The sequence below is a fragment of the Eleutherodactylus coqui genome, chromosome 1 (genome assembly GCF_035609145.1).
Source record: "Eleutherodactylus coqui strain aEleCoq1 chromosome 1, aEleCoq1.hap1, whole genome shotgun sequence".
NCBI classification, from domain to species: Eukaryota; Metazoa; Chordata; class Amphibia; order Anura; family Eleutherodactylidae; genus Eleutherodactylus; species Eleutherodactylus coqui.
Genome location: NC_089837.1, coordinates 52,637,522 through 52,662,144, shown reverse-complemented (window position 1 = coordinate 52,662,144; position 24,623 = coordinate 52,637,522). Strand labels below are relative to the sequence as shown.

Below are 24,623 nucleotides of genomic sequence, written 5' to 3'. Positions count from 1 at the left end.
CCAAACCCTTGACTGACCTGACCAAGAAGAGGTCCAGGATTAATTCCTAGTCGCAGGTGACTGTGAAGGCCTTTACACTTCTCAAGAGGGCTTTTTCCACAGCACCGGTATTGGCTCAGCCAGATCTAGATCGTCCATTCATCATTGAAGTGGATGCCTCTGAGCATGGTGTGGGGGCAGTCCTCTCTCAGGAATCCTCCGGTCGACCTGATCTCCAACCCTGTGCATTCTTTTCTAGGAAGTTTAATCAGGCAGAACGCAACTATGATATTGCCAAAAGGGCATTATTGGCCATAAAATGTGCATTTGATGAATGGAGACATTTCTTAGAGGGCGCTTGTCATATCATTATGGTCCTCACGAACCTTAAGAATTTGGTTTATCTGGAGTCCACCAAGCGCTTGAATGCCGGTCAGGCAAGGTGGGCATTGTTTTTTTCGCGCTTCAATTTTGTAGTCACATATGTGCCTGGGTCCAAGAATGTCAAAGCTGATGCCTTGTCACGCAGCTTTGGGGTACCTGAGGTAGAGGAGCCTCAGCCAGAGAGTATTTTGGGCCCGGGAGTGGTGGTAGCTGCCCTTACATCTGACACCTCTGCGTTACTCCTGGCTGCTCAGCAGTCCGTTTCTGAAGGCCTCCCTGAGGGGAGGTTATTTGTTCCCAATGCCTTGCGGCTTCTCATTTTAGAGGAAGTTCATTTATCGGCCTTAGCAGGTCATCCAGGAGTCCGAAACACCCTGGAGCTGTGTGGCCAATTATATTGGTGGCCACGAATGTCCCGGGACATCAGGGAATTTGTGAAGTCATGTCCTATTTGTGCCCGAGGGAAGAGTGTACAGAGATGGCCTGAAGACCCGCTTCTTCCCCTTCCCATTCCAGAGAGGCCATTACCGACCTGCCCGAGTCCCAGGGGTTCTCGGTCATCTTGGTGGTCGTCGAAAGATTTTCCAAGATGGCACATTTTACTGCTCTTAAGAAGCTACTGACCACTCCTGAGTTAGCCACCATATTTATCAAGGAGATTGTGCGCCTGCATGGGGTTCCCAAGGATATTATTTCCAACCGGGGAGTCCAATTTGTTGCCCGGTTTTGGAGGGCTTTTTGTAAGAATATCAGTATCGGGTTGTCGTTTTCCTCTGTCTTCCACCCAGAGTCTAATGGGCAGATGGAACGTATGAACCAGGAACTGGTTCAGTAACTCAGAATGTACGTGAGTGATTGTCAGAGTCTCTGGGTCAATTATTTAGCGTTGGCTGAATTTGTACAGAGAATTCCAGCAATGCAGGGAAGCAGTGCTAACAACTGAGCCACCACTCTTCACTGAAGGACAAGGAGCAGAATAAACACAAAAAAACATAAAAGCTCCATAAAGACATTGTGCTTTGCCTCAGCTTAAGGGCTCTTTCACACGAGCATATGCGTTTTTACGTTCACCCGCTGGCAACGTAAAAATGCATGAACAGGCACACAAATCTAACATTAACAGGCAGCTCTCGCCTGTCATTCAATCGGCGCAACAGCCAATTACAATAAGCTCTTTCAGCAGGCGGGGATTTAAAATCTCCGACTGCTGATAGAACAGCACTACAGAGCCGGCGACATCGCAGAGAAGACGCGGCTGAGCCCCGGCAGCTAACGGGAGGTGAATATCTATTTTTTTTTTTTACACTACTTTTACTGGATTTTCAGGGAAGGGCTTATATTTAAAGCCCTTCCCTGAAATCCATTGATGGGGGTGCCTGCAGCAGGATCCTCTGTCGCAGCTGTCATGTGTGACAGCTGCTGTAGGGAATTGAAGAATTCCTGTGCCGCATCTGTCACAGATGAGGCAGATGTTGCAGCAGGGAATTCTTTTTTACTAGCGGGGATGTGTTCTTCATTCCCGTGGGGGACACGGCAGCGGTACATAGGTAAGTGGTTTTTTTATCTTAGTTTTTTTTGTACACTAAAATCCTTGTTTTTCAGGGAAGGGCTTATATGTAAAGCCCTTCCATGAAAAACAATGCAGGGGTGTTGGCAGACCATTGTTTTCAACGGAGCCGCCGGTAGCAGCCGCGGCTCCATTGAAGACAATGGAGAGAATGAAATTTTCTCGAGCACCCAGTACTTTCGAGTATGCTAATGCTCGAACGAGCATGCTTGCTCATCTCTAATAATAATATATTTACTGGTATGTATATATCTATCATCCATGAGATAGTTACTTTACACTATTTTGTAGTATAATGATTGCCTCTGAATAACATACTAGTTGTAGTACAGAATATGAATATTCTTCAGCACAGTTGAGCTTTACCATTTTACCTCTATCTCATTCATATGTAACAAATCAAATAAAAAAAATTAAAAAAAACTAGAAAAAGTCGCCGAGTGTGACGAAACGCATTGCAAAAAAATAACTTAACCAATACTTTGGCTGAAGGGTTGGAACAACTGTCTTCTGGCGAGCGCTGGATATGTTTTTTTTATTTTTATTTGATTTGTACTGCACTGTGCCTACACTTGTGCAGTAGGCATAATACTATCTTAGCAGCTCTCCTGTGACTACAGGATAAGGAAGAAGACTGAGAGGACCCTTCAGTGGCTATTACTATATGCCCACCAGGATGTGGAGGATACCCTGCCAGACACCGGGTGAGTCCCTTCATCTATTTCTTTTAAGATATTGCGCTGGATTTGTCGTGGAGCGCTATCCTAATTGTTTTATAATATTCATATGTAAGTCTACATAGTCTATATTATCTATGTATTTATAGCCTCTTGCAACGAACTACACATGTTATCCCTATTACAGTGTGAAACATGTATACTTCCTAATTGGTCTGGTGACTAAATGATTGTAAGAGTATTTGAGGAGTAATTGCAGGAATATAGAATATTCATAAAGCTCTGTTATGAAGAGATGATGCTTTCCAAGACAATGTCCTCCATATCTATCCTTCATTGCCTTACAGTTCCCTCTCATAGTCCTTATTGCCTGGTAGAGAAAGTTAGAGTACCAGATGACAGAGGTGTGTTTACAGTTGCAAGAAAAAGTAAGTGAATCTTTAGAAATTACCTGGATTTCTGCATTGATTGCTAATAAAATGCGGTCTGATTGTTATCTAATTATCAGAATTATAGATAAACACAATCTAACTAATAACACACAAACTGTTCCATATCTTTCGTGTCTTTTATTGAGCAAACATTCACAGTGTAGGGAGCAAATGTACGTGATCCCTTGTAGACCTCCAGTTAGCAGCAATCAGTTCCAGCAAAATAAGATTTGTACAACACGAAGAAGAAACATTGCACCATTCCTGCTCCAATTGTGTTTTAGTTCATCAATATTTCTGTGATGCCTTGCATGCACAACCCTCTTCAGGCGTGTCAATTGTTTTAAGCATTGGACTGTGACTAGGCCATTGCAATTCAAAATCTTTTTTTTTTTTTTTTCAGCCATTCTTTAGGTGATTATCTGCTTTGGGTTATTGTTTAAAGCCCCGTTTGCACAGGATGAGAGTTGGGCAAACGATACCTGACACTCGTCCCTGTGCCTCCTAGCAGAGCAGGCTAGTTCACTAAGCGGCCAACAGGGGGGCGGGGGCAATGCAGGAGATTTCTCTCCTCTTGTTCCCCCGGCCCCTTACATTCACATAGCACAGCAGCCGTTCACTACTGAACGGCGCCTGTTTAAACTGAACGATAAGTGATGAACTTCATTGCTGATTTTTTTATGCAGCATAAACGATCAGCGATGAAGCTCATCGCGCAGTTTAAACAGCCGCTTTTCAGTAGTGAACGGCTGCTGTGTTATGTGAATGAAGGGGGGGGGGGGGGCGGGGGGAGCAAAAGGAGAGAAATCTCCTGCACTGCCCTGGCCACTTTGTGAACCAGCCTGTTCTGCTAGCTCCCGTGCAGGAGTGCGGAGACACAGGGACGATTGTCTGGCATCGTTTGCCCGACATTCTTCCCATGTAAAAGAACCTTTAGGGCTGTTTCACATGGAATGATTGACATTCAAAAAAATATTTCAATCATGCAAAGACTGAACGGTAATCGTTCAGCATAAACAAATTTGTTTGCTTATTGTTCATCATTCATTTTATGTAGGCATAAAAATCATTGTTCATTGATTTGCAAGTTACAGGTAAAAAGCGATTGTTCAGTTACCACAATGATTGAGCGAATGAGGAAATAATGGAAAAATGTAAACAATCATCTGTGTATGTAAACTGATGGCATTTTAAAGCAAATGACTGTCATCGTTCTGTCATTCCAGCGATTTCTCATGACGTGTAAAATTACTCATTTTTGCATCACCCAACATCTCTTCAGTTTCAGGTCATGGATAGCTGCCCTTAAGGTACCTTTACACGCAGCAACTATCCTTCAGATAGTCACTCAGAAAGTCCTTGAAGCCTACGAAGGGCAGTCATTTGTTTACTTTTACACAGAGTGATGATTGTTCGTTAGTCATTTGCGGGGATCTCTTTCATAGAGGGGATGTCAATGCAAATTCATTCACAAGTCGGTCAAATACTGGTGACACTCATCGGTCACAGACGAGGTATAGCACAGATCTCATGGGTCAATGGTTCAGAGGCGAATCCACCGGAAGCAGTCAGGTCCAATGTAGCCCCAGGAGGAGCCTGGAATGTGAAGTTTTGCAGCAGTCTTGTAAAGAAAATAAAGAGCTCCATTTTCGCCAAGTTCTCTCCGACACAACTTCTCTTACCTACAGCAATGGAATAAATTGGTTAAAGAATGCAAATTGGCATTATTAAAGGGAAGAAAAAATCATAAACTGCTGTATACCCCCAGCTGGGCTGCTTTAACACATTTATGGTCTCAGTGCTACAATATCATAAATTGGTCAACCCTATCAGAACATTTTTATTGCCCCCAACATTCATACATTGAAAAAAGGTGCAATCGTCCTCTCCTTGCACAAATGCCCCCAAGTTGTGTGCCACAGAGAAGCCACTCAGTGTCAGATACAGATATCCCCATACAATTCCTTAGATGACCTCCAAGTATATCTGCCAGAGATGCTCCCACCTGAGTCCTTGATGTACCCCCACGGTGCCTGCCTCAGATGCTCCTGGACTGGAAATCTTCTGCATCTTTGGTCCTTTCTATAAAGTAGCCGTGCCCCAACAAGTCATGTATTGGGGATTTATGAAAAGTCAGTGTGCTACTTATTATTAAAATTGTTCCATCAATAAACCTAATGTTCTCAGTGATGCCTTGGAGTCACCCTTGATAACTCTTATACAGTGGGAGCCTTGGTCGCTGAAACCAGCCTTGACACTCCTTGTTGTACTTCTATTTGCCTTTGGGGGTAACAAATAATGGGGGTGCTCCATTGTTTTTGGAACTGTCCAGGGCCCTAAATGCATTGTTAAAGTAACTGGGTCCTAAATTTTGATGCATTGGATTATCATTACAGATTTCAATTTAGTGGGGGTTTACTCATCTCTACTTCTTACTTAACCAAAGATGACATCTGAGAAGACTACTCACCAGCTGAAAAGGGCATGAACGCTTCTTTTCTTAAAAAATTTCCACTGGAATCCAGGAAGTGTTTTGGGTAAAACTCATCAGCTTTTACAAAATGTTCCTTGTCATAAAGTACAGAAGTCAGTAGTGGAATCACATGAGTCCCCTAGAAATTTGAACATGTACAAAAGTCATAGTTAGAATTGACTATTGATTAGTTTATCACTAACAGGAAGGCAACACATAACTACGTTTCAATACCAGACTCTACATGTGCACAGATCAGAGGAAAAAAGTTCATGGCAATTCTACCCTGAATGGCCACTTTCAAATCTTGCCATTTTATAGTTGGTGATCCCTGTATGGAAAATTAGTCATGTGACCACATACTGCAGCATAAAATTAAATGAGAAAGTATTATGTAGATCAGTTTCAGTGTGAGTACTCGCAAGAATGGGAATATCTAGTGATTTGAGCAACTCCAACAAAGCCTGGTCACCGGTGCTAGACTTGCTGGGACCAGGACTTCACTATCAAACTTGTAGGATTTTCCAGTACAGTGGTGTGAAAAAAGAGAATAGTGTCATCAAGGAGAAACTTGAAGTAAAAGGGGATCCTGCGGACATAAACAACTCGATGTACCATAGCACAGATGGGTTATAACTAGAGATGAGCGAGCATGCTCGGATAAAGCAGTTACTCGAACGAGCATCGCTCTTCTCGAGTAACTGATTACTGGTCCGAGCAGGCTCGGGGGGCGGGGGTGAGCGGGGGACGGCATGGGTTAGCGGGGGGGGGGGGGGAGAGTGAAAGAGATCTTACTTCTTAATCCAAGTGTGCTCGCTCATCTCTAGTTATAACAGCAGAGAGCCTGTTCGAGTTCCATTGCAGTCTAAAACAATAAGAAAGGCGAGATTCCAGTGGGCAGAAGAGCACAAAAATGGGATCACTGAGCAGTTAAAAACATTGCCTAGTCACATGAATCCAGATTTCTGTTTCACTATGATTATGGAGGAGCTGAGAATTTGGCACAGGCAGCATGAGATGCACTTTTTGACATGTGCCAGGACCGAGCCTCCGAATTCCCTCACCTACTCAGAGACCTGCTGTCACTGGAGGCAGATGCCAAATCCTCCTCCGACATAGCCCATTTCTTATTTAAAAGGCCAGCATGCAGCCGACTTTCCTGTCCCTGGTCAATCTGGACAGGTCTTGCTCTATGTAAGATTCATTCCTCTAGAAGGTGCTTAAGCAAGTACTTTCTCTAGTTGGCAAAGGTGCTATATTATCTTTACTGTTTCCTGGTTTTAATCCATGCCTGTTCCACTAAGATTTCCCATCTTCTCCACTTCTGAGCTTTGTTTGTTTGTTGACCACACTTATTCCGTCTGCTGCCTGCTCCAACCCTTGACAGTTTGTGTCACCTGACACATAACCAAGACTATATCTGGAGTAACAGTGTTGGGTTCCCTGCAGTGAAGACTGGTGGAGATAAAGCATGAATGTCAGGGGACCCTGGTGGTGTCCCCAGAGTTAGCCCTAACCCAAAATCGGTTTTGTGGCACCGTGGGTTCACATTCACTGTTCTGACAACCTTCCTCTCACGTGTCAATAGTTCAGGCTGATGGAGGTAGAGTGATGGTTTTCTTGGGACACCCTGCATTGTCAGACATCTGGTTGATACCACGATGATTTTGGGGGGTTTTGGAAGCCAAAAGAGATCCATCGTGCTGCTAAATGGGTGCCTCTAGTAAAGTGACCATTCAATCTATATGCATGAAACCATAAAGCAGTGCATGGGCTGGACTATGGGATCTTTGTGATAGCACTGTCTACAAATATCTGAAGGGCTGTCACAGTGTAGGGGGGATCAGCTCTATTCTCATTTGCACAAGGAAAGACTAGAAGCAATGGAATAAAACTGAAAGGGAGGAGACACAGATTAGATATTAGAAGAAACTTTCTGACAGTGAGGGTGATCAATGAGTGGAACAGGTTACCATGGGAGGTGATGATGTGGGAGATATCCTATATGTTCACCATTTTGTATGCATTTTCTGTTATCAACTGTGAATATACTGTATTTTGTCTATAATGGTCTGAACTTCTGGAGGAAGGGAACATCACCTCCCCCCACCTCCACAAGAATTGGAGGAGCTAGTGCTGTGTGCTCAAGAACTGGAAAAACCGGTTCTAACTGGCAGAAAGCTATCTAGGAGTGCTTTGTCTTGGACAGCAGAGAGGAGAAGCAGGATGTTCTCCTCATGAGACCAAATTCAAGAATGAACTGAGCGTGCTCACTGAAGTTCCTCCCAGATGGATGACATCACAAGCTACCTCACAAATACCTCCCTCTGAGGACAACCAATCAGCACGCTAAATAATGTAACTGTATACTTCCTGTGTTGAAACTTATTTAAGTTTCAACGCGCGCATAATAAAGGGAGACTCTTTTGGGAACACATGATGTAGGCTTGTGATCTTTGAAAGGCTCTCCAGGCCTGTACACATATTATTTTAATTTGGAACACACGGTATATCTATAATAGCGAATTTTGCGCTAATAATGAGTTCTCCTTCAATGGAAGTGTTCAAACAAAGGCCGGACAGACATCTCTCTGGGATGATTAAGTGAATCCTGCACTGAGCAGGGGGTTGGACCCGATGATCCTGGACGTCCCTTCCAAATCTACCATTCTATGATTCTATGATCTTATAAGTTGTGCTTCCATGAGGCAATGTATATTGCCCGAGAAGCAGCAGGAGTTATGAGCCTATAGAAGCCATAAAGTTTCTTTTTTACTTACTTTGGGTAGAAGATATCCCCTGAAGTTAACATCTTGAGTAGTAGCATGTGGGAGGTTGGTTGGAATAATGTTTCCAAAACGCTGAATCTCATGGATGACGGCATCAGTATACGGCATCTGTTTACGATGAATCAATTGGGGCTCAGCCGACCCAATAACTTTCTCTATCTCACTTTGGACGTTTCCTATGGCGAACAAAAAAATCCATAAGCATATTAAAAAAGTAAAAGGTTTTGTCATCTAGTTTGATAACATTTAGTCTAGAGTTGTTCTCCAACTCTGATCATGTGACAGTCATAATAAACAAATAAGGGAGATGAAACAATACCTCCACAATGCCAACTATTGGAAGGCAGCAATACCTAAAGTCAATGTTAGACTCTTTATACAAGCCTTGCAACAATGACCAGGAATTGAAAGCAAAGTCATAGCCCATGCACATACAGCTGTTTCAAGGTTTTTGCCATTCATCAGTGTGCAGTAGGATTCTGACTTTGCTAGAGAGAGGCCTGGGAATTGGGTCATAATAAAATTACAGATTAAGGCAAACATCATGCAACCTTAAAGGGGTTGTCCCGCGAAAGCAAGTGGGGTTATACACTTCTGTATGGCCATATTAATGCACTTTGTAATGTACATTGTGCATTAATTATGAGCCATACAGAAGTTATCAGAAGTTTTTCACTTACCTGCTCCGTTGCTAGCGTCCTCGTTTCCATGGAGCCGTCTAATTTTCAGCGTCTAATCACCAGATTAGACGCGCTTGCGCAGTCCGGTCTTCTTCTTTTCTGAATGGGGCCGCTCGTGCCGGAGAGCGGCTCCTTGTAGCTCTGCCCCGTCACGTGCCGATTCCAGCCAATCAGGAGGCTGGAATCGGCAATGGACCGCACAGAAGCCCTGCGGTCCACCGAGGGAGAAGATCCCGGCGGCCATCTTCAGCAGGTAAGTAAGAAGTCACCGGAGCGCGGGGATTCAGGTAAGCACTATCCCGTTTTCTTTTTTAACCCCTGCATCGGGGTTGTCTCGCGCCGAACGGGGGGGCTATTGAAAAAAAAATAAACCCGTTTCGGCGCGGGACAACCCCTTTAATATTTCCCAATGGTCAAAAGTCTTGTCATTGTCACAATTCACGCATTTTTTCCCCATAGTCAAAAATCAATGTTGACTGTTTTCGTAAACTGCGATGTTACAACAAATAAAAAAAAGTCATCTTAAAGGGGTTGTCTCGCGGCAGCAAGTGGGGTTATGCACTTCTGTATGGCCATATTAATGCACTTTGTAATATACATCGTGCATTAAATATGAGCCATACAGAAGTTATGCATTTACCTGCTCCGTTGCTGGCGTCCCCGTCACCATGGTGCCTCCATGGTGCCTCCAATCAGGAGGCTGGAATCGGCACATGTGATGGGGGCGGAGCTACGCGATGACGCGTACAAGGGGACGGAGCAAAAACGCCGCTGCTGCCGGAGGGAGCCGAAGGTAAAAGACCCATCTGCGCAAGCGCGTCTAATCCGGCGATTAGACGCTGAAACTAGACAGCACCATGGCGACGGGGACGCCAGCAACGGAGCAGGTAAGTGAATAACTTCTGTATGGCTCATATTTAATGCACAATGTATATTACAAAGTGCATTAATATGGCCATACAGAAGTGTATAACCCCACTTGCTGCCACGGGACAACCCCTTTAAAGTAACTGCTCCTTTGGACACTGTGGTATTGCAGTAGCAAGAGTGGCTGATAGGGGGCTTCTGAGCACAGTTACTGAGTTTGTTTAATTAACCTGCACCTGGAAGGGTACGCCTCCCTCACAAGTTCAGGGTCCTGTGAGGCCTGTGGAACGTGAAGCCCAGGGGTCTAAGCAAACCTGGTGCTGGTCTGTGAGGGACCTGGAAGCGCAGAGCAGACAGGGGGTAGTCGGCCCCTCGCTCATCACGTGCTAGGGCAAAATCACCTTCCTGGAAGGTACGCTGAAAGAAGCGGTATGCGTTGCTGTGTGCACTGTGATCTACCACAGTGCGAAGTTACATGTGATATGCTGGACTGTATTTAAGTGCTGAATACCTTTTCTGTGCTGATGGTGAATTAAACGCTGGAGGAACGAGCATTTGGACTTTAATCTGTGTTCTGGAAGTCATTGCGGTGCTGTCACCCCTGGGCAGGGAAGAGTAAGGGTGCAATGCAATTGTGTTTTGGTGCATTGCGTTGCGTTTTTAACATTAGAAAGTCCCATTGACAATCGCGTTAAAAAAACGCAGTGATAAAAAAAGGCTAGTGGAAAGGAGCCCCAAGTGAGAGAGCCCCACTTGCCACAACACATATACACGATTTTCCAATTCTTCCTCTTTAGGGCGCCTACCCACTTGCGTTTGCGATTTTCGTGCGTTAAAAACGCAGCGTTTTTGGTGCGTTTTTGGCGCGTTTTCCTCGCGTTTTTCACGGCGTTTTTTCCGCCTTTTCCGTTAATTTCCATTGACATTCATGGGTGCATTAAGAGAAAAACAAGGACACATATGCAACTGACAGTTCCTATGTGAAAAATTGCAACGGACCGAAAAAAAAAACGCAAATGGACAAGAACACATTCTATACTAATTGCTCTTCAGAAAAAACGCAAAACGCAAAGGAAAAAATTCGCAAGTGGGTAAGTGCCCTTAGGGTGACTACCCACTACAGTTTTTTCACTGTGAAATTCGCAGCGTTTTTTTTCCTGCAGGGGTCTATGGGCTATTGGACTTGTAGTAAAGTTATAATCGCGATCGCGCAAAATCAGGAAAAAAAAACGCTGCGAATTTCACAGTGAAAAAAAACTGTAGTGGGTAGTCACCCTTAAATGGGATTTATGTGAAGCAAAGCTTTATTTACATAAGACTAGTCATCCCCTTTAGGTAAAGCTGCCATAAGAACCCAACAGCCATCCCATCCTCTATCGCTCCTGTGCTTTTACAATGGAACAATAGTTGTTTAGAGAATGAAGGCGGAGAGGGCTAGAAATCATTCGATCCGTCTGCCTCTATTCAGTGTAAACAGAGAGTCATTCATAGTTAACACAGGCCGATAGTCACTTGGATTTTAGGTGAGCTAAAAACCAAGTAAATCTGACAGGTGAGCAATTTCTCATTCAGTGCCCTGTTGTACATGGGATGACTATTGTCCAAGTTTGGTGTCGCTATCAATTATCTGGACAGTAATAGCCCCATGTAAAGGTACCTTAAATCAGTGGTCCCCAACCTTTTTGGCACCAGGGACTGGCTTCAAGCAAGAACATTTTTACAAGGCCCGGCAGGGTTGGGCGGGACATAGGCGGGGCTTTGGTTATATGGGGCGGGGTTATGAAGGGGGTTGGAGTTTAGTGCATACTTATTCAATTATGACATTTAGAATGTCCTGGCAGCACACACATAGGGCAGCATATAATTTATTTCCCCCCCAGTAATAGACAGCCCCCCCAGTAATTAGCAGCCCCCCAGTAATTAGCAGCCCCTCCCCCTGTAATAAGTAGCCCCCAACCCCAGTAATAAGCAGCCCCCACCCCCAGTAATAAGCAGGCCCCTCACCAGTGATAAGCAGCCCCCACAGTGATAGGCATCCCCCCAGTAATAGGCAGCCCTCCCAGTAATAGGCAGCCCCCACCCCGCAGTAATAGGCAGCCCCCACCCCTCAGTAATAGGCACCCCCCAGTAATAACCAGCCCCCCCAGTAGTAAGCAGCCCCCCCAGTAGTAAGCAGCCCCCCCACAGTTGTAAGCAGCCCCCCCCCCAGTAGTAAGCAGCCCCCCCACAGCTGTAAGCAGCCCCCCCCAGTTGTAAGCAGCCCCCCAGTAATAAGCAGCCCCCCCAGTATTAAGCAGCCCCCCCAGTAGTAAGTAACCCCCCCAGTAATAAGCAGCCCCCTCCCAGTTGTAAGCACCCCTCCAGTAGTAAGCAGCTCCCCCCAGTAGTAAGCAGCCCCCCCAGTAGTAAGCAGCCCCCCCCCCCCCCGGAATAAGCAGCTCCCCCTGTAGGAAGCAGCTCCCCCTGTAGGAAGCAGCCCCCCCAGTCGTAAGCAGTTCCCCTGAGTAGTAAGCAGCCCCCCCAGTAGTAAGCAGCCCCCCAGTAACAGGCAGCCCCCCCCCAGTAGTAAGGAGCCCCCCCAGTAACAGGCAGCCCCCCCAGTAATAAGCAGCCCCCCCAGTAACAGGCAGATCCCTCCCAGTAATAAGCAGCCCCCCCCAGTAACAGGCAGACCCCCAGTAGTAAGCAGCCCCCCCCCCCAGTAACAGGCAGCCCCCCAGTAACAGGCAGCCCCCACCCCTCAGTAATAACCAGCCCCCCTAGAAATAAACAGCCCTCACAACCCATATACTTACCTCTTCTCTGCTTGCCTAGACGTCAGTGTGCAGCTTCCTCTCCGAGTCCTCTCCTGCGGAACTAATGAGCAGGGGACTCGGGGAGGAGGATCCTGGCTGCACACTGATGTCAGTGTGCACCAGGACCAGCTCGATTACCAGCGGGGAGCTGCGGCGCCCCCGCTGGTAATCGCCTCAGTGGTCAGCGGGGGCCCGCGGGCCTTGTGTTTAGAACAAGAGTTCCGGCGGTGCCGCGGACCGGCGCTAACCACCTAACGGCCCGGCCCCGGTCCGCGGCCCGGTGGTTGGGGACCCCTGACTTAAACCAACACCCATATCCATGTGTTTTAACAATAGTAATAAGTTGTGTCATCAGTATTGATTACATTTAGTCTGGACCGCCACTCTCGTCTTTGGTCACATGGTGTGTGAGAGGGTGAAACAGCCCCCAATACGTGTACATTGTTCTTGTTACTGTATATAGTCCTCTGCTTTGTGTTTTAGTATTTGTCCACAAGAGGTCGCTGTTCTACAGAAAAGATTACGGTCAAGCTGTGAGGTGACAGGACCATGGTAGCCTGTGATTGGAATACCCGCTGCCTGGTTACAGCGTGCCCACGGGAGGAGAAAAAATAAAGAAAGCGTGCGTACACTGTAAGGAGACAGTTGGTCGAGAGAGAGATCTGAGTGGAGCTACGGAAGAGGGAAGGAGGTCGTATCCTGAAGGGACCAGAGCTGCAGCTGATTCAGATTTTGACCAGATGCCCACTGGATGGGAGAAGACTTGCTACCGGGCATGTGGCTGAACAACCGGAGCGAGATTGGGTATTGTGTGGACAATACTGGATGCCGCTGAGGAAGTGAGTAACGGCTCTCTGCGGTACCGCACACTTTTCTGGAGGAGCCCCTCATCCGTCTAGACTTTTTTGCTGATGATACAGCAGACCGGTCTACGTGCATGCAAGACACCATATTTCGGCGCCAAGTTACTTGGTACTGCGTTTTGGCCTGTAGTTAGATTAAGTAGGGTTATGGACCGTGTCAGGCTACACTTCAGTGGGATCGGCATAGTGGCTGGCAGGCCACATCCAGCCGTCAGTAGGAACCTTCTGGAGAACATTCACCTGGCTATAGAGCCGCTGTTCTTTTTACATGTTCCGTAGTGTATTGGGTCTGTCTGGATAGAGTCAGTGTGGGTAAGTTTGTAAGCTGTTGTGCTGCACCGCCGGTACTCAGATCACTCTCCCTTTCCTTTGTTCCTGAGTAGCGGTATTAATAGGTAACAAGGGGCTGGTTCATTGAGGCCTGCCCATTAGGTAAAAGCATAGTCTGTTTTCGTAGCGCACATTTGGGGAGTACAGCGCTGTACAGCACAAGGGCCTCCGCCACCTGGCTGAGTGTATGTGAGTTTTGTTGGGTTACCTATTATTGGTAGTCACGTGGGCCACAGTGGTTTAGTAAAATTTGGTTTGCGCCTGAACTGGTGTCAGAGACGTTTTCCTTGTCTGTGACTTCCTGGGGAGCCCACCCCGTTACACGGCTTACAGGTGCACCGTGTAATGTAGCATGTATGCAGAATATACAGTCTCTTACTTTGGATTTCTGGATTTTTCATCATCAGTAGAAGACCCCATCTCAGGGTGGTGGAGGTTGTCTCCATGCCAGCCGCAAAGAGGTCCGCAACAAGCTTTGTTAGATTTTCATTGCTGAAGTATAATTGAGGTTTTTCCTAAAATATAAAATATATCACATGAACATTAGTGTTGTAGTAATAAGATGGAATGTCCTTATGTAATAAGCCAATGTAGAAACCTCATATTATCATATTGCATGATGCTTAGTGTTGTCCTTTAGAGCAGTGTTCTAAATATGCAGTATTAGGCCTCGGTCGACGGGCGTTTTTTCCCGCGATTTGCGGATCGCATGACGGATGCGCATCCGCAAATCGCGTGACTGGGGCTGAAAAATCGCCCGAAAAAACTGCTCCTAGCCGCGTTTCATTAGAAACGGGCCGGAGCAGTGCAGCGCTGTCCAGCGCATTGAATTCAATGGAGCCGGCAATACAGCCGGCTCCATTGAAAGCAATGGGCTGCGGGCGATCTCACAATGAATTTTCGGGAAGGGCTTAAAAATATAAGCCCTTCCCTGAAATTCATGCAGAAATGTGTAAAAAGTAAAAAAAAAATATACTCACCTTGTCCCGGCAGACGGAGTTCAGCCGGCAGTTCTCCTGAACTGCTATGAGTAGTATTCAGCAGCCGGGGATTTAAAATCCCTGCCTGCTGAATGAGCTGCCTCTGATTGGTCACAGCCCCCACCAATCAGAGGCAGCTCTCACTCACCCATTCATGAATTCAGTCAGTGAGTGCTGCCTCTGATTGGCTCAGCGCAGGGACCAATCAGGGGCAGCTCTCAGCTTTTAATCCCCGGCTGCTGAATACTACTCATAGCAGTTCAGGAGAACTGCCGGCTGGCCGCGGCTGAACTCCGTCTCCCGATAATGAGCAATAAGTGTTAACATTTTTTTTTTTTTTAAATTACTCACCTCTCCGGCGCTCAGACACGTCCTCCGGCTGGCTCCCCTGCACTGCTGTTAAGCTCTTTCAGCAGGCGGGGATTTACCTCCTGAAAGGGCTGTGCTGATTGGCTGAGGGCTCAGCCAATAGCTAAGCACTAGCTGCTATTGGCTGAGCCCTCAGCGGTCCCCGCGGGGATGAAGGAAACTCCTGCCACAGCTGTCACACCTGTGGCAGAAGTCTGCGGCATTCTCAATCTCTTTTCAATGGGGCTACCGCTGGCCCCATTGAAAAGACTGGGGATTTCCCGGAGTGATGCCGATATCCCAGCGTGATGCCGTTTTTTTTCTCGTTTTTTTTTACCTTTCCTCTCGCAGCGCAGTGGAGAAAAAAATGCCAGTGGGTGTCCACCCTTATATAGTTTTTTTATGTTTTGCTATTTTTGTACATTTAAAACATTTTTTTTCTTAAAGGTTTGCTTTTGTGTTGCCAAATTCCAAGAGCCGTATTAATGTTATTTTCCCATTGCCAGAACTCTAGAAGGGCTTGTTTATTGTGGGATGAACTCTAGTCTTCATCTATCTAATTTTTGGGAACATTTAAAATTTTGATCGCTTTTTATTCCATTTTTTCTCGTGGCAAGATTAACAAAATCTGTAATTCTGGCATGTTTTGTATTTTTATTATTCCCAGCATTCTCTGAGCAGTATAAATAATGTATTAAAGTAATTCTATAGGCCTGTATGACTATGCCAATACCAAATTGTAATATTTTGGTAATTTTTCACCCTTTATTTTTTTTATTAGTATCAGTTGTTGATCCGTGCAGCATTTTAACCACTTTCTATTCAGTTTTTTGTATGGTGGGATAGGCTAAATTAACTATTTTCTCCACGTTTTAACATTTTTTTACCATGCTGTGCACCCTGCAGATTAAATAATGTACTAAATTCCCTTTCTGAATCTTTACGAATAGAGATGAGCGAGCACCAAAATGCTCGGGTGCTCGTTACTCGAGTCGAACTTCCCGCGATGCTTGAGGGTTCGTTTCGAGTAACGAACCCCATTGAAGTCAATGGGCGACCCGAGCATTTTTGTATGGGACCTATGCTCCGCTAAGGTTTTCATTTGTGAAAATCTGGGAAATTCAAGAAAGTGATGGGAACGACACAGAAACGGATAGGGCAGGCGAGGGGCTACATGTTGGGCTGCATCTCAAGTTCCCAGGTCCCACTATTAACCCCTTAACGACGGCCCCATCGGGAAACTACGTCCTCAGAAAGTGGGCCTTAATCCTAGAGGACGTAGTTTTATGCATCCTCTTTGGATTGATGCCCACTGGCCTGAGGACGTGACAGCTCCATGCTGTCGGTGCCTGCAGGTAGCCGACAGCATGGAGCTGTCATCCCAGGATGCGGGCAGTCCCCCCCGGCATTGCGATCGGCGCTATGCAATGGATAGCGCCGATCGCAAAAAAGTAAATAAAACAGTGTAAAAAAGTAGTAATTCAGCTGCTATGATGGATCGGATCCATCACGGCAGCTGAAAATACTCACACGGCTTGTCGGCGGTGTCCCCCGGAGATCTGGTCCTCCCGGACCTGCCGGCGGCCTTCAGCGCATGCGCGCCAGCCGATGACGTCACGCGCACGCGCAGAAGCCCGGGTGTCCCCGGCAAATTTAAAATCTCCTGGCTTCCGGCTCCTGAAGGTAGCCGGGAACCAGGAGGTGTTACCGGGGACCACTGTGAGCGGTCCCCGGGCCCGCGATCACCGCTATCCATTGGATAGCGGTGATCGCGAAAAAGTTGAAAAAGTAAAAGAAAAGTAAAGTTTCACCTCCCCTCATGGATCGGATCCATGAAAATACTCACCCCCGGTCCTCTGCGATGTCCCGTGTCCCGGGACCCGAAATCCCCGTCTCCGCATGCGCGCCCGATGATTGACATCGGGCGCGTGCACAGAGGGGCTCGAGCCCCGGGATATTCAAAATTGCTCTGCTCCTGGCTGCCATGTGTAGCCAAGAGCAGAGGGCTGTCACTGGGGACATGGTCACTGTCATCCAATGGATGACAGTGATCATGTAAAGTAAAAGAAAAGTGCAAAAAGTAAAAAAAAAAAAAAAAGGGGTAAAAAGTTAAAAAAAAAGTGCAAAAAGTTAAAAAAAAGTTTTAAAAACTTTTAAAAAGTTAAAAAAAAGCTTGCGTTTCATCTCCCCCCACGGATCATATCCATGAGGGAGGATGAAATGACGTACCTAAGGCCAGCAGATTTATCCGCGGACCTCACCCCAGCTTCTGCACACGCGCCCGTCACCAATATGGCAGGCGCATGCGCAAAAGCCGTGGTAATTTAAAATCTCCGTGCTCCTGGCTACAAAACTTAGCCGAGAGCCTGGAGATTTCACGGGGGGCCGCGGTGAGCGATTCCTGATCACGTGTTCGCCGTTATCCAAAGAATAATGGCGATCACGTAAAAGTAAAAAAAAAAGGAAGGTTCATCTCCCCTCACTGATGCGATCGGTGAGAGGAGATGAAACTTTTTACCGGAGGCCTCCATATTTGCACCCCGACGCAATCTTCTTCCGTGAACTTTCCCGTATTCTGCGCATGCGACCGCCGGCAAAACACCGGACACATGCGCAGGAGTCGGGGAGCCCAGGAAACTTAAAATCTCCAACGGTCGCCGAGAGCCTGGAGCAGTAGCGGGTGGCCTCATTGAGCGGTCCCCGGTCACGTGAAAAAAAGGTAGCGATCTACCTTTGGCCGGTCTCACATGACCGGATAGGAATTACGGATTCCGCATGCGTCTGATCCGCGGTATTACGTAGATCAATCGCATTGGATTACACAATTCCGCTCACATTAGTGGGTTGGAATTGCGTAATCAACTCGCAGAAAAGAGAACGCAGCAGGTTCTATTTTACCGCGGATATCGGCAACATAGAGCCCATTGTGCTCCATGGTCGCGGATATACCTGCAGCCCATACGCAACTACCTTGTATACGGGCTGCGGGTACCAGCGTCATCGCTAAGTGGCGGTGCGGGAAATGCAAACAACAAAAAAAAAATGTGTACTGCGAATGACCACCTGTGTGAGTAGGCAGTTATGCGCAGTACATTACGCGGCTGTACGCAGGGTCACAGCCGGGCTAACAGATGGGATCCACTGCGGGCCTCCGCAAGCAGATTCCACCTACGGCTGCATGAGCCCGGCGGTATTCAGACCGCTACCAGTAATACGTAGTTTACAAGAAGCCCCGGGAACGCTTGCCTTCCTGCAGTTTCAGGAGCAGCTTGTTGAGCGTCTTCTGTGTGAGACCGCTGCACCTCATCAAGCTTACGGGGACTCACAGTGTGCCACTTTTTACACCCCATACCCGCCACTGAGGTCAAAAAATGACCCCCAAAAAGCATGAGAGGAGGGGGGATACCCGGTTTTATTGCCCTATGTGCCCATCCCAACCAGCCTCGATAATTACCCGTCTTTGGAAATACTACACAGTTCACATTATTACATTTATCTAAAATTGTAATTTTTTCCTTCTGCTTTGCTTAAATTTATTCAAATACTGTGGGGTCAAGTACACCCCTAGATGAATTCGTTAAGGGGTCTAGTTTTTAAAATGGGGTCGTTTCTGGGGGTTCTTTATCGTTTTGGACGCTCAATGGCTCTACAAGTGGGCAATGGGCCTGGAATTTATTCCGTTGTACCCTAAAATCCAACGGGTGCTCCTTCCAATATAGGCCTAGCCATGTGTCCTTTAAGTAGATTAGGGCCACAAGGGGTATGGTTCTGAACACGGGACAAACAGGGGTATCCATTTTGGGGTGAAAGTCTTCATTCCTATGTGTGCTGTACAAAAAAAAACTGTTTTTAAATTGATACAACTGCCAAAAAAATGAAAATTGTAATTTTTTTCCTACTGCTTTGCTTAGATTTATTCAAAAATTGTAAGGTAAAAATACACAGTACACCCCTAGATAAATTCGATAGGGGGTCTAGTTTTTAAAATGGGATCATTTGTGGGGGTTCTCTGTCGTTTTGGCCGCTCAAGGGCTCTACAAGTGGGCAATGGGGCCTAAATCACCTTCATGCTAAATTTCTGTTCTGAAAGCCACCGACTACTCTTTTCATTTTGGGCCCCGTTGTGCATCCAAACAAAAGATTAGGGCCACAATGGGTATGTCTATGAACACGGGAGAAACAGGGTTATCCACTTTGGGGTGCAAGGCTTCATTCATGTGTGTGCTGTACCAAAAAAGCAGTTTTTTAAAACGACAGAATTGCCAAAAAAATGAAAATCACAATTTTTTCCTTTTGCTCTGCTTCAATTCATTCAAAAACTGTGGGGTCAAAATGGTCAGTACACCCCTAGATAAATTCGTTAAGGAGTCTAGTTTTCAAAATGGGGTCACTCGTGGGGGTTCTCTTTGGTTTTGGCCACTCAAGAGCTCTACAAAAGTGCTATGGGGCCTAAAACGCCTTCAAGCTAAATTTATGTTCTGAAAGACACCGACTGCTCCTTTCATTTTGGCTCCTGTTGTGCATCCAGACATAAGATTAGGGCCACAATGGGTATGTTTCTGAACACGGGAGAAACGGGGGTATCCATTTTGGGGTGTAAATCCTCATTTTCATGGGCTCTATAGGAAAAAAATATGTCTTTAAAATGACATATTTGCAAAAATATGACATTTTATTTTTTTCTCCCCTAAATTGAACTAATTCCTGAAAAAAACTGGTGGGGTCAAAATACTCATGACACCCCTCAGTGAATAAATTAAAGGGTGTAGTTTTTAAAATGGGGTCATTTGTGGGGGTATCTATTATTCTGACACTTATGAGCCTTTGCAAACTTGGCTTGGTGCAGGAAAAGAAAGTGCTCCTCAAAATGCTGAAAAGTAATGTTAAATTTGTACGTCCTCTAAATGGTTAAAAAAAACACAAAAGTTTTTCAAGTGTGCATTCAGAATAAAGTAAACAGATGGAAATACATATCTTATCAAAAATTTGTACAGTATGTTTGGACATATTTGAGATATTACGGTTGAAAATGTGAAAAAATGACAATTTTTTCAACATTTTTCCAATATCTGTACTTTTAATAAATATACACAAATTATATCGGTCTCTTTTTACAACCTAAATGAAGTACAACATGTGGCGAAAAAACAATGTCAGAATCACTGGGATATGTAAAGCCTTTACGGAGTTATGCTACGTTGAACGACGCATGTCAGATTTCCAAAATTTGGCTCCGTCACTAAGGCGCAAACAGGCTTCGTCACTAAGGGGTTAAGCCACAATAGCGGCAAGAGTGGGCCCCCCCCCCCAACAATTTTTACTTCTGAAAAACCCTCATTAGCAAGGCATACCTTAGCTAAGCACCACACTACCTCCAACAAAGCGCAATCACTGCCTGCATGACACTCCGCTGCCACTTCTCCTGGGTTACATGCTGCCCAACCGCCCATTTCAGTAATAGTAGCAGTCAAGACAGGCCCCAGTAACAATTCCAAAGCAGCAGTATAGGGGGGCACAGTATTAGTTCCATTTCAGTAGTAGTAGCAGTCTAGACAGGCCCCAGTAACATATCACTAGCAGCAGTATAGGGGGAGCACATTATTCGTTCCATTTGAGTAGTAGTAGCAGTCTGGACAGGCCCCAGTAACATATCACTAGCAGTAGTATAGGGGGAGCACAGTATTAGTTCCATTTCAGTAGTAGTTGCAGTCTAGACAGGCCCCAGTAACATATCACTAGCAGCAGTATAGGGGGAGCACAGTCTTAGTTCCATTTCAGTAATAGTAGCAGTCAAGACAGGCCCCAGTAACAATTCCAAAGCAGCAGTATAGGGGGAGCACAGTATTAGTTCCATTTCAGTAGTAGTAGCAGTCAAGACAGGCCACAGTAACATTCCCGTTGCAGTAGTTTAGGGAGATAAGTCTCTTTCACATTTCAGTAGTTGCAGTATAGACAAGGCCCCAGTTACATTTATGTAGCAAAAGTGTAGGCCACGTCCACGTCCTCTAGGCCTACCCCTACCCCTCAGCATGGTGTATTACGAGTAGAGCAGAAACAGAACGCTGTAATTAAATGTGCCGCTTATTGGCTTGTGGTTGGAGGCTGACTTCGCTTACGGAACGCACAGCAGAGCCAGGAAACAATTATGCGCAAGCCTGTAGTCAGACCTAGGTGCGTATGACTGAGCTACTGGAATTCACAGGGCAGAACCAATCAAGTGGCCAAAGGCCAGTGGTAGGCCTTAAGTATTTTGCTTCAATTTTTTTAAATGGTGAGGTGAAAAACCAGACAGACACCGTATGCAGTGTATATATGTATACTCTTTCCCTCTGGCGGGATGACAGCGATCATGTAACGGACCCAGCAGAGCCAGGAAACAATTATGCGCAAGCCTGCTGTAATGCTTAGCTGGGTAATAATGAGCGACTACTACCCCCAGCACACACGCAGTAAACTGAAGACGGCCACAGGCAGCCCAAATAGTATTTTTTTCCAATTTTTGGGAAAAAGCCCACTGCCTATATAGCCTGTATATGGATTTCCCTGTTGGAGGATGACTGTGGTTATTGAAAGCACAGTGCAGCCAGAAAAAATTACGCGCAAGGCTGGGTATTAAAGAGCGACTACTACCCCCAGCAGACATGCAGTAAACTGTAGATGGTCACAGGCTTAGCTGGGTAATAATGAGCGACTACTATCCCCAGCACACACGCAGTAAACTGAAGACGGTCACAGGCAGCCCAAATATAGTATTTTTTTCCAATTTTTGGGAAGAAGCCCACTGCCTATACAGCCTGTATATGGATTTCCCTGTTGGAGATGACTGTGGTTATTGAAAGCACAGTGCAGCCAGAAAAAATTATGCGCAAGGCTGCAGTAACACCTAGCTGGGTAATAGTGAGCGACTACTACCCCCAGCAGACATGCAGTAAACTGAACACAGTCACAGGCAGCCCAAAGATTTTTTTGTCCAATTTTTTTGAAAAAGCCCACTGCCTATATAGCGAGTATATCTCTTTCCCTATACCACTGTCCCTGCCTCAGCAGTACTGCCCCTATACTCTGTATATGGTCTGCACGCCCGATATAAAAAAAAAAAAAAATTGTGCAAAACTGCTAAAAGCAGCCTCAACAGTACTGCACACGGTCAGATGTGGCCCTAAGAAGGACCGTTGGGGTTCTTGAAGACGAAGATAACAGCCTAACACTCTCCCTATAGCAGCTACAGCAAGACAGCACTTTCCCTAATGTCTCTCAGCATGCATCTGTGGCGAGCCGCGGGCGGGGCAGATTTAAATACTCGGGGGTCACTTGATCTCACCAGCCACTCACTGCAGGGGGGTGGGATAGGGCTGGAACTTCACAGGAGGAAGTTGTAATGCCTTCCCTGTGTTTCTATTGGCCAGCAAAGGGCGCAAATTTCTCAGGGAAGAAAATGGAAGTGACTCGAACACCGCGTGGTGCTCGTCTCGAGTAACGAACATCTCGAGTACCCTAATACTCGAACGAGCATCAAGCTTGAACGAGTACGTTCGCTCATCTCTAATTACGAATGCAGAGATACCACATGTGTAATTTTGGTTTTAATTTTTTAGTTTTTACAAAGTGAATAGAGAAAGTAAATGGAGGCAGAGTCTCAGGCATCATAGCCTAATTTACCTGGCAGACCCAGGGGCAATATTCAAGCTTCCGGGTGCCCTAGAGACCCATCAGGACCCCCTGATCACATTACGGAGGGTCCGATGGTGACAGAGTCCCCTCCCTCTGTCAGCCCTTTACATGCTGCGGCCGCACTGACCGTGGCATGTAAAGGGTTAAGCAGCGGAGATCTGAGGTTTTTTCTGTTCTCCGCTGTAAGAGCTGGTGCCCAGTTATCATCTGACAGACAATCACCAGCTCTCCCTGCTACGGGGTCCATCGGCCTGCTTCTGACAAGCTAGTCTCTGTGGCAACGTGTAAGCAGTGCAGGAGTTCAAAAAAAGAAGTGGGAAGTTGCTGGTAGATTGGTTAAATCTTCCCACTTATTTGTAAAGTCCTGCTGTGGTTCTCTGTGAGACTGTGCAGGCGGTGTGTGTGCAGAACACAATGCCCCAGCTTATAGCAGTGTGTTCTGCACAGTCCTATTGTGTCAAAACATGGCGTAAATCCTCGTCGTTATCCCGCAACTATTAGATTCTATTGAACCTAATAGCTGAATAATCATGCTGCGGAATTCTACAACATGAAAGAAACTGCAGAAAATTGCCACGGAAAAACGCGTAGCCGGCTTCCATTGTAGTCAATGGAAGCCAGCCATTACACGATACTTCCGCTGTGAGCACAGCGGAAGTATCGCGTGATTAAATGTCATCGCCCACTGACGACATGTCATGTGATGTACTGGGCATGTGCTCCATCCAGAGAGGTGACTATGGGGTCTTTGGTGGTGGATGGGCGTGACGGACTCCACTGCGATATTTCACTGGCAGAGTCCATTACAGCCATGGACATGAGGCTTTAGGGTGGTTTCTTTACACTTTGAATTATTATACAATGGGTTTTGTTGTGTTAAGAAAAGAGAACAATATATTTCTACTGGATAAAGATAAGGTAACTTTCTGCACTGTGCTGTCACAATCAAGCTGAAATTGTCCAATCTGTATATTATGTAGAAAAATATAAATTGTCCCACAAAAAACAAGCTTTCATACAGATACGTCATTTTCCAAGATGAAAAAAATTAAAATGTCATGGCAGGGATGAAAAAATGAAAACAAAAAAATTAAAAATGTCTGGTCTTTAAAGTGCCAAAGGGGTTTTTCTCCATTTGTTTTTCGAAAACAATGGCAGAGGATAAGTAAAGATCTGACTTTATCTTTCTTTGGACCCTCAAGCCTTAAAATAATTATTTCATAGCGGCTTCCACAAGTTGTTAGCTCAAGTTACTGTTTCATACACGAATGACATATTCGCTTGATTACCATTAACAATTGCTAATTCCTGCTTGTCCTGAATATGTATGTTACCCATCCATAACAAGGCAGCATATCTTTACAAATTATACAGCATTCTGATAAATTCACCTTTCTCTATAACAAATCTGCCATTTAGGCCTCATTCACACAGGCGACATGGCATTGCCACGAGAAAATCGCAGCGATATTGCTCGAGCTGATACCACATTTTTGTCGTGCTACAAAGTCCCTCGCACTATTCTTCATCTCTACTGGCCGGAGATTAAAAAATCCCTGCCTCTTGGAAGCACTGGCTGTGTTTGCTGATGCTTAGCCAATCAGAGCCAGAGTTTGATGAATGGCTGTGATTGGTTCACTAAGCGTCAGCCAATCAGAGGCAGCGCTTCCAAGAGACGGAGATTTTTTAATCCCCGGCCAGAAGAGATAAAGAAGAACAGTGTTGGTGATGGGGAAGAAGATGCGGCTGGCCTGAGAGCGCTTCTAAGGTGATGTATTCTTTTTTTTTT

General features: G+C 45.9%; 1 protein-coding gene and 1 long non-coding RNA gene across 3 annotated transcripts in view; one reads left to right on the top strand and one right to left on the bottom strand.

Moving 5' to 3' along the window:
• The window catches only part of LOC136621008 (uncharacterized), a 52,078-nt gene that overhangs the window by 26,770 nt on the left and 685 nt on the right, over positions 1-24,623 (top strand). Inside the window, exons 2-4 of one of the 2 annotated variants that reach the window (XR_010791206.1) lie at positions 2,551-2,634; positions 2,955-3,035; positions 4,321-4,385. This is a non-coding gene — a long non-coding RNA (uncharacterized lncRNA). Of the gene's footprint in view, positions 1-2,550; positions 2,635-2,954; positions 3,036-4,320; positions 4,386-24,623 lie in introns of those variants that run through there. The other variant, XR_010791207.1, reaches the window with a different exon arrangement.
• LOC136620967 (cytochrome P450 2K6-like) overlaps positions 4,502-24,623 on the bottom strand; it is a 41,872-nt gene continuing 21,750 nt past the window's right edge. The window contains exons 7-10 of the mRNA XM_066596106.1: positions 14,215-14,350; positions 8,292-8,476; positions 5,509-5,650; positions 4,502-4,720 (exon numbers count right to left, since the gene is read on the bottom strand). Of these exons, the coding sequence (XP_066452203.1) occupies positions 4,542-4,720; positions 5,509-5,650; positions 8,292-8,476; positions 14,215-14,350 (642 nt within the window). The 3' untranslated portion in view covers positions 4,502-4,541. The remainder of the gene's footprint in view (positions 4,721-5,508; positions 5,651-8,291; positions 8,477-14,214; positions 14,351-24,623) is intronic.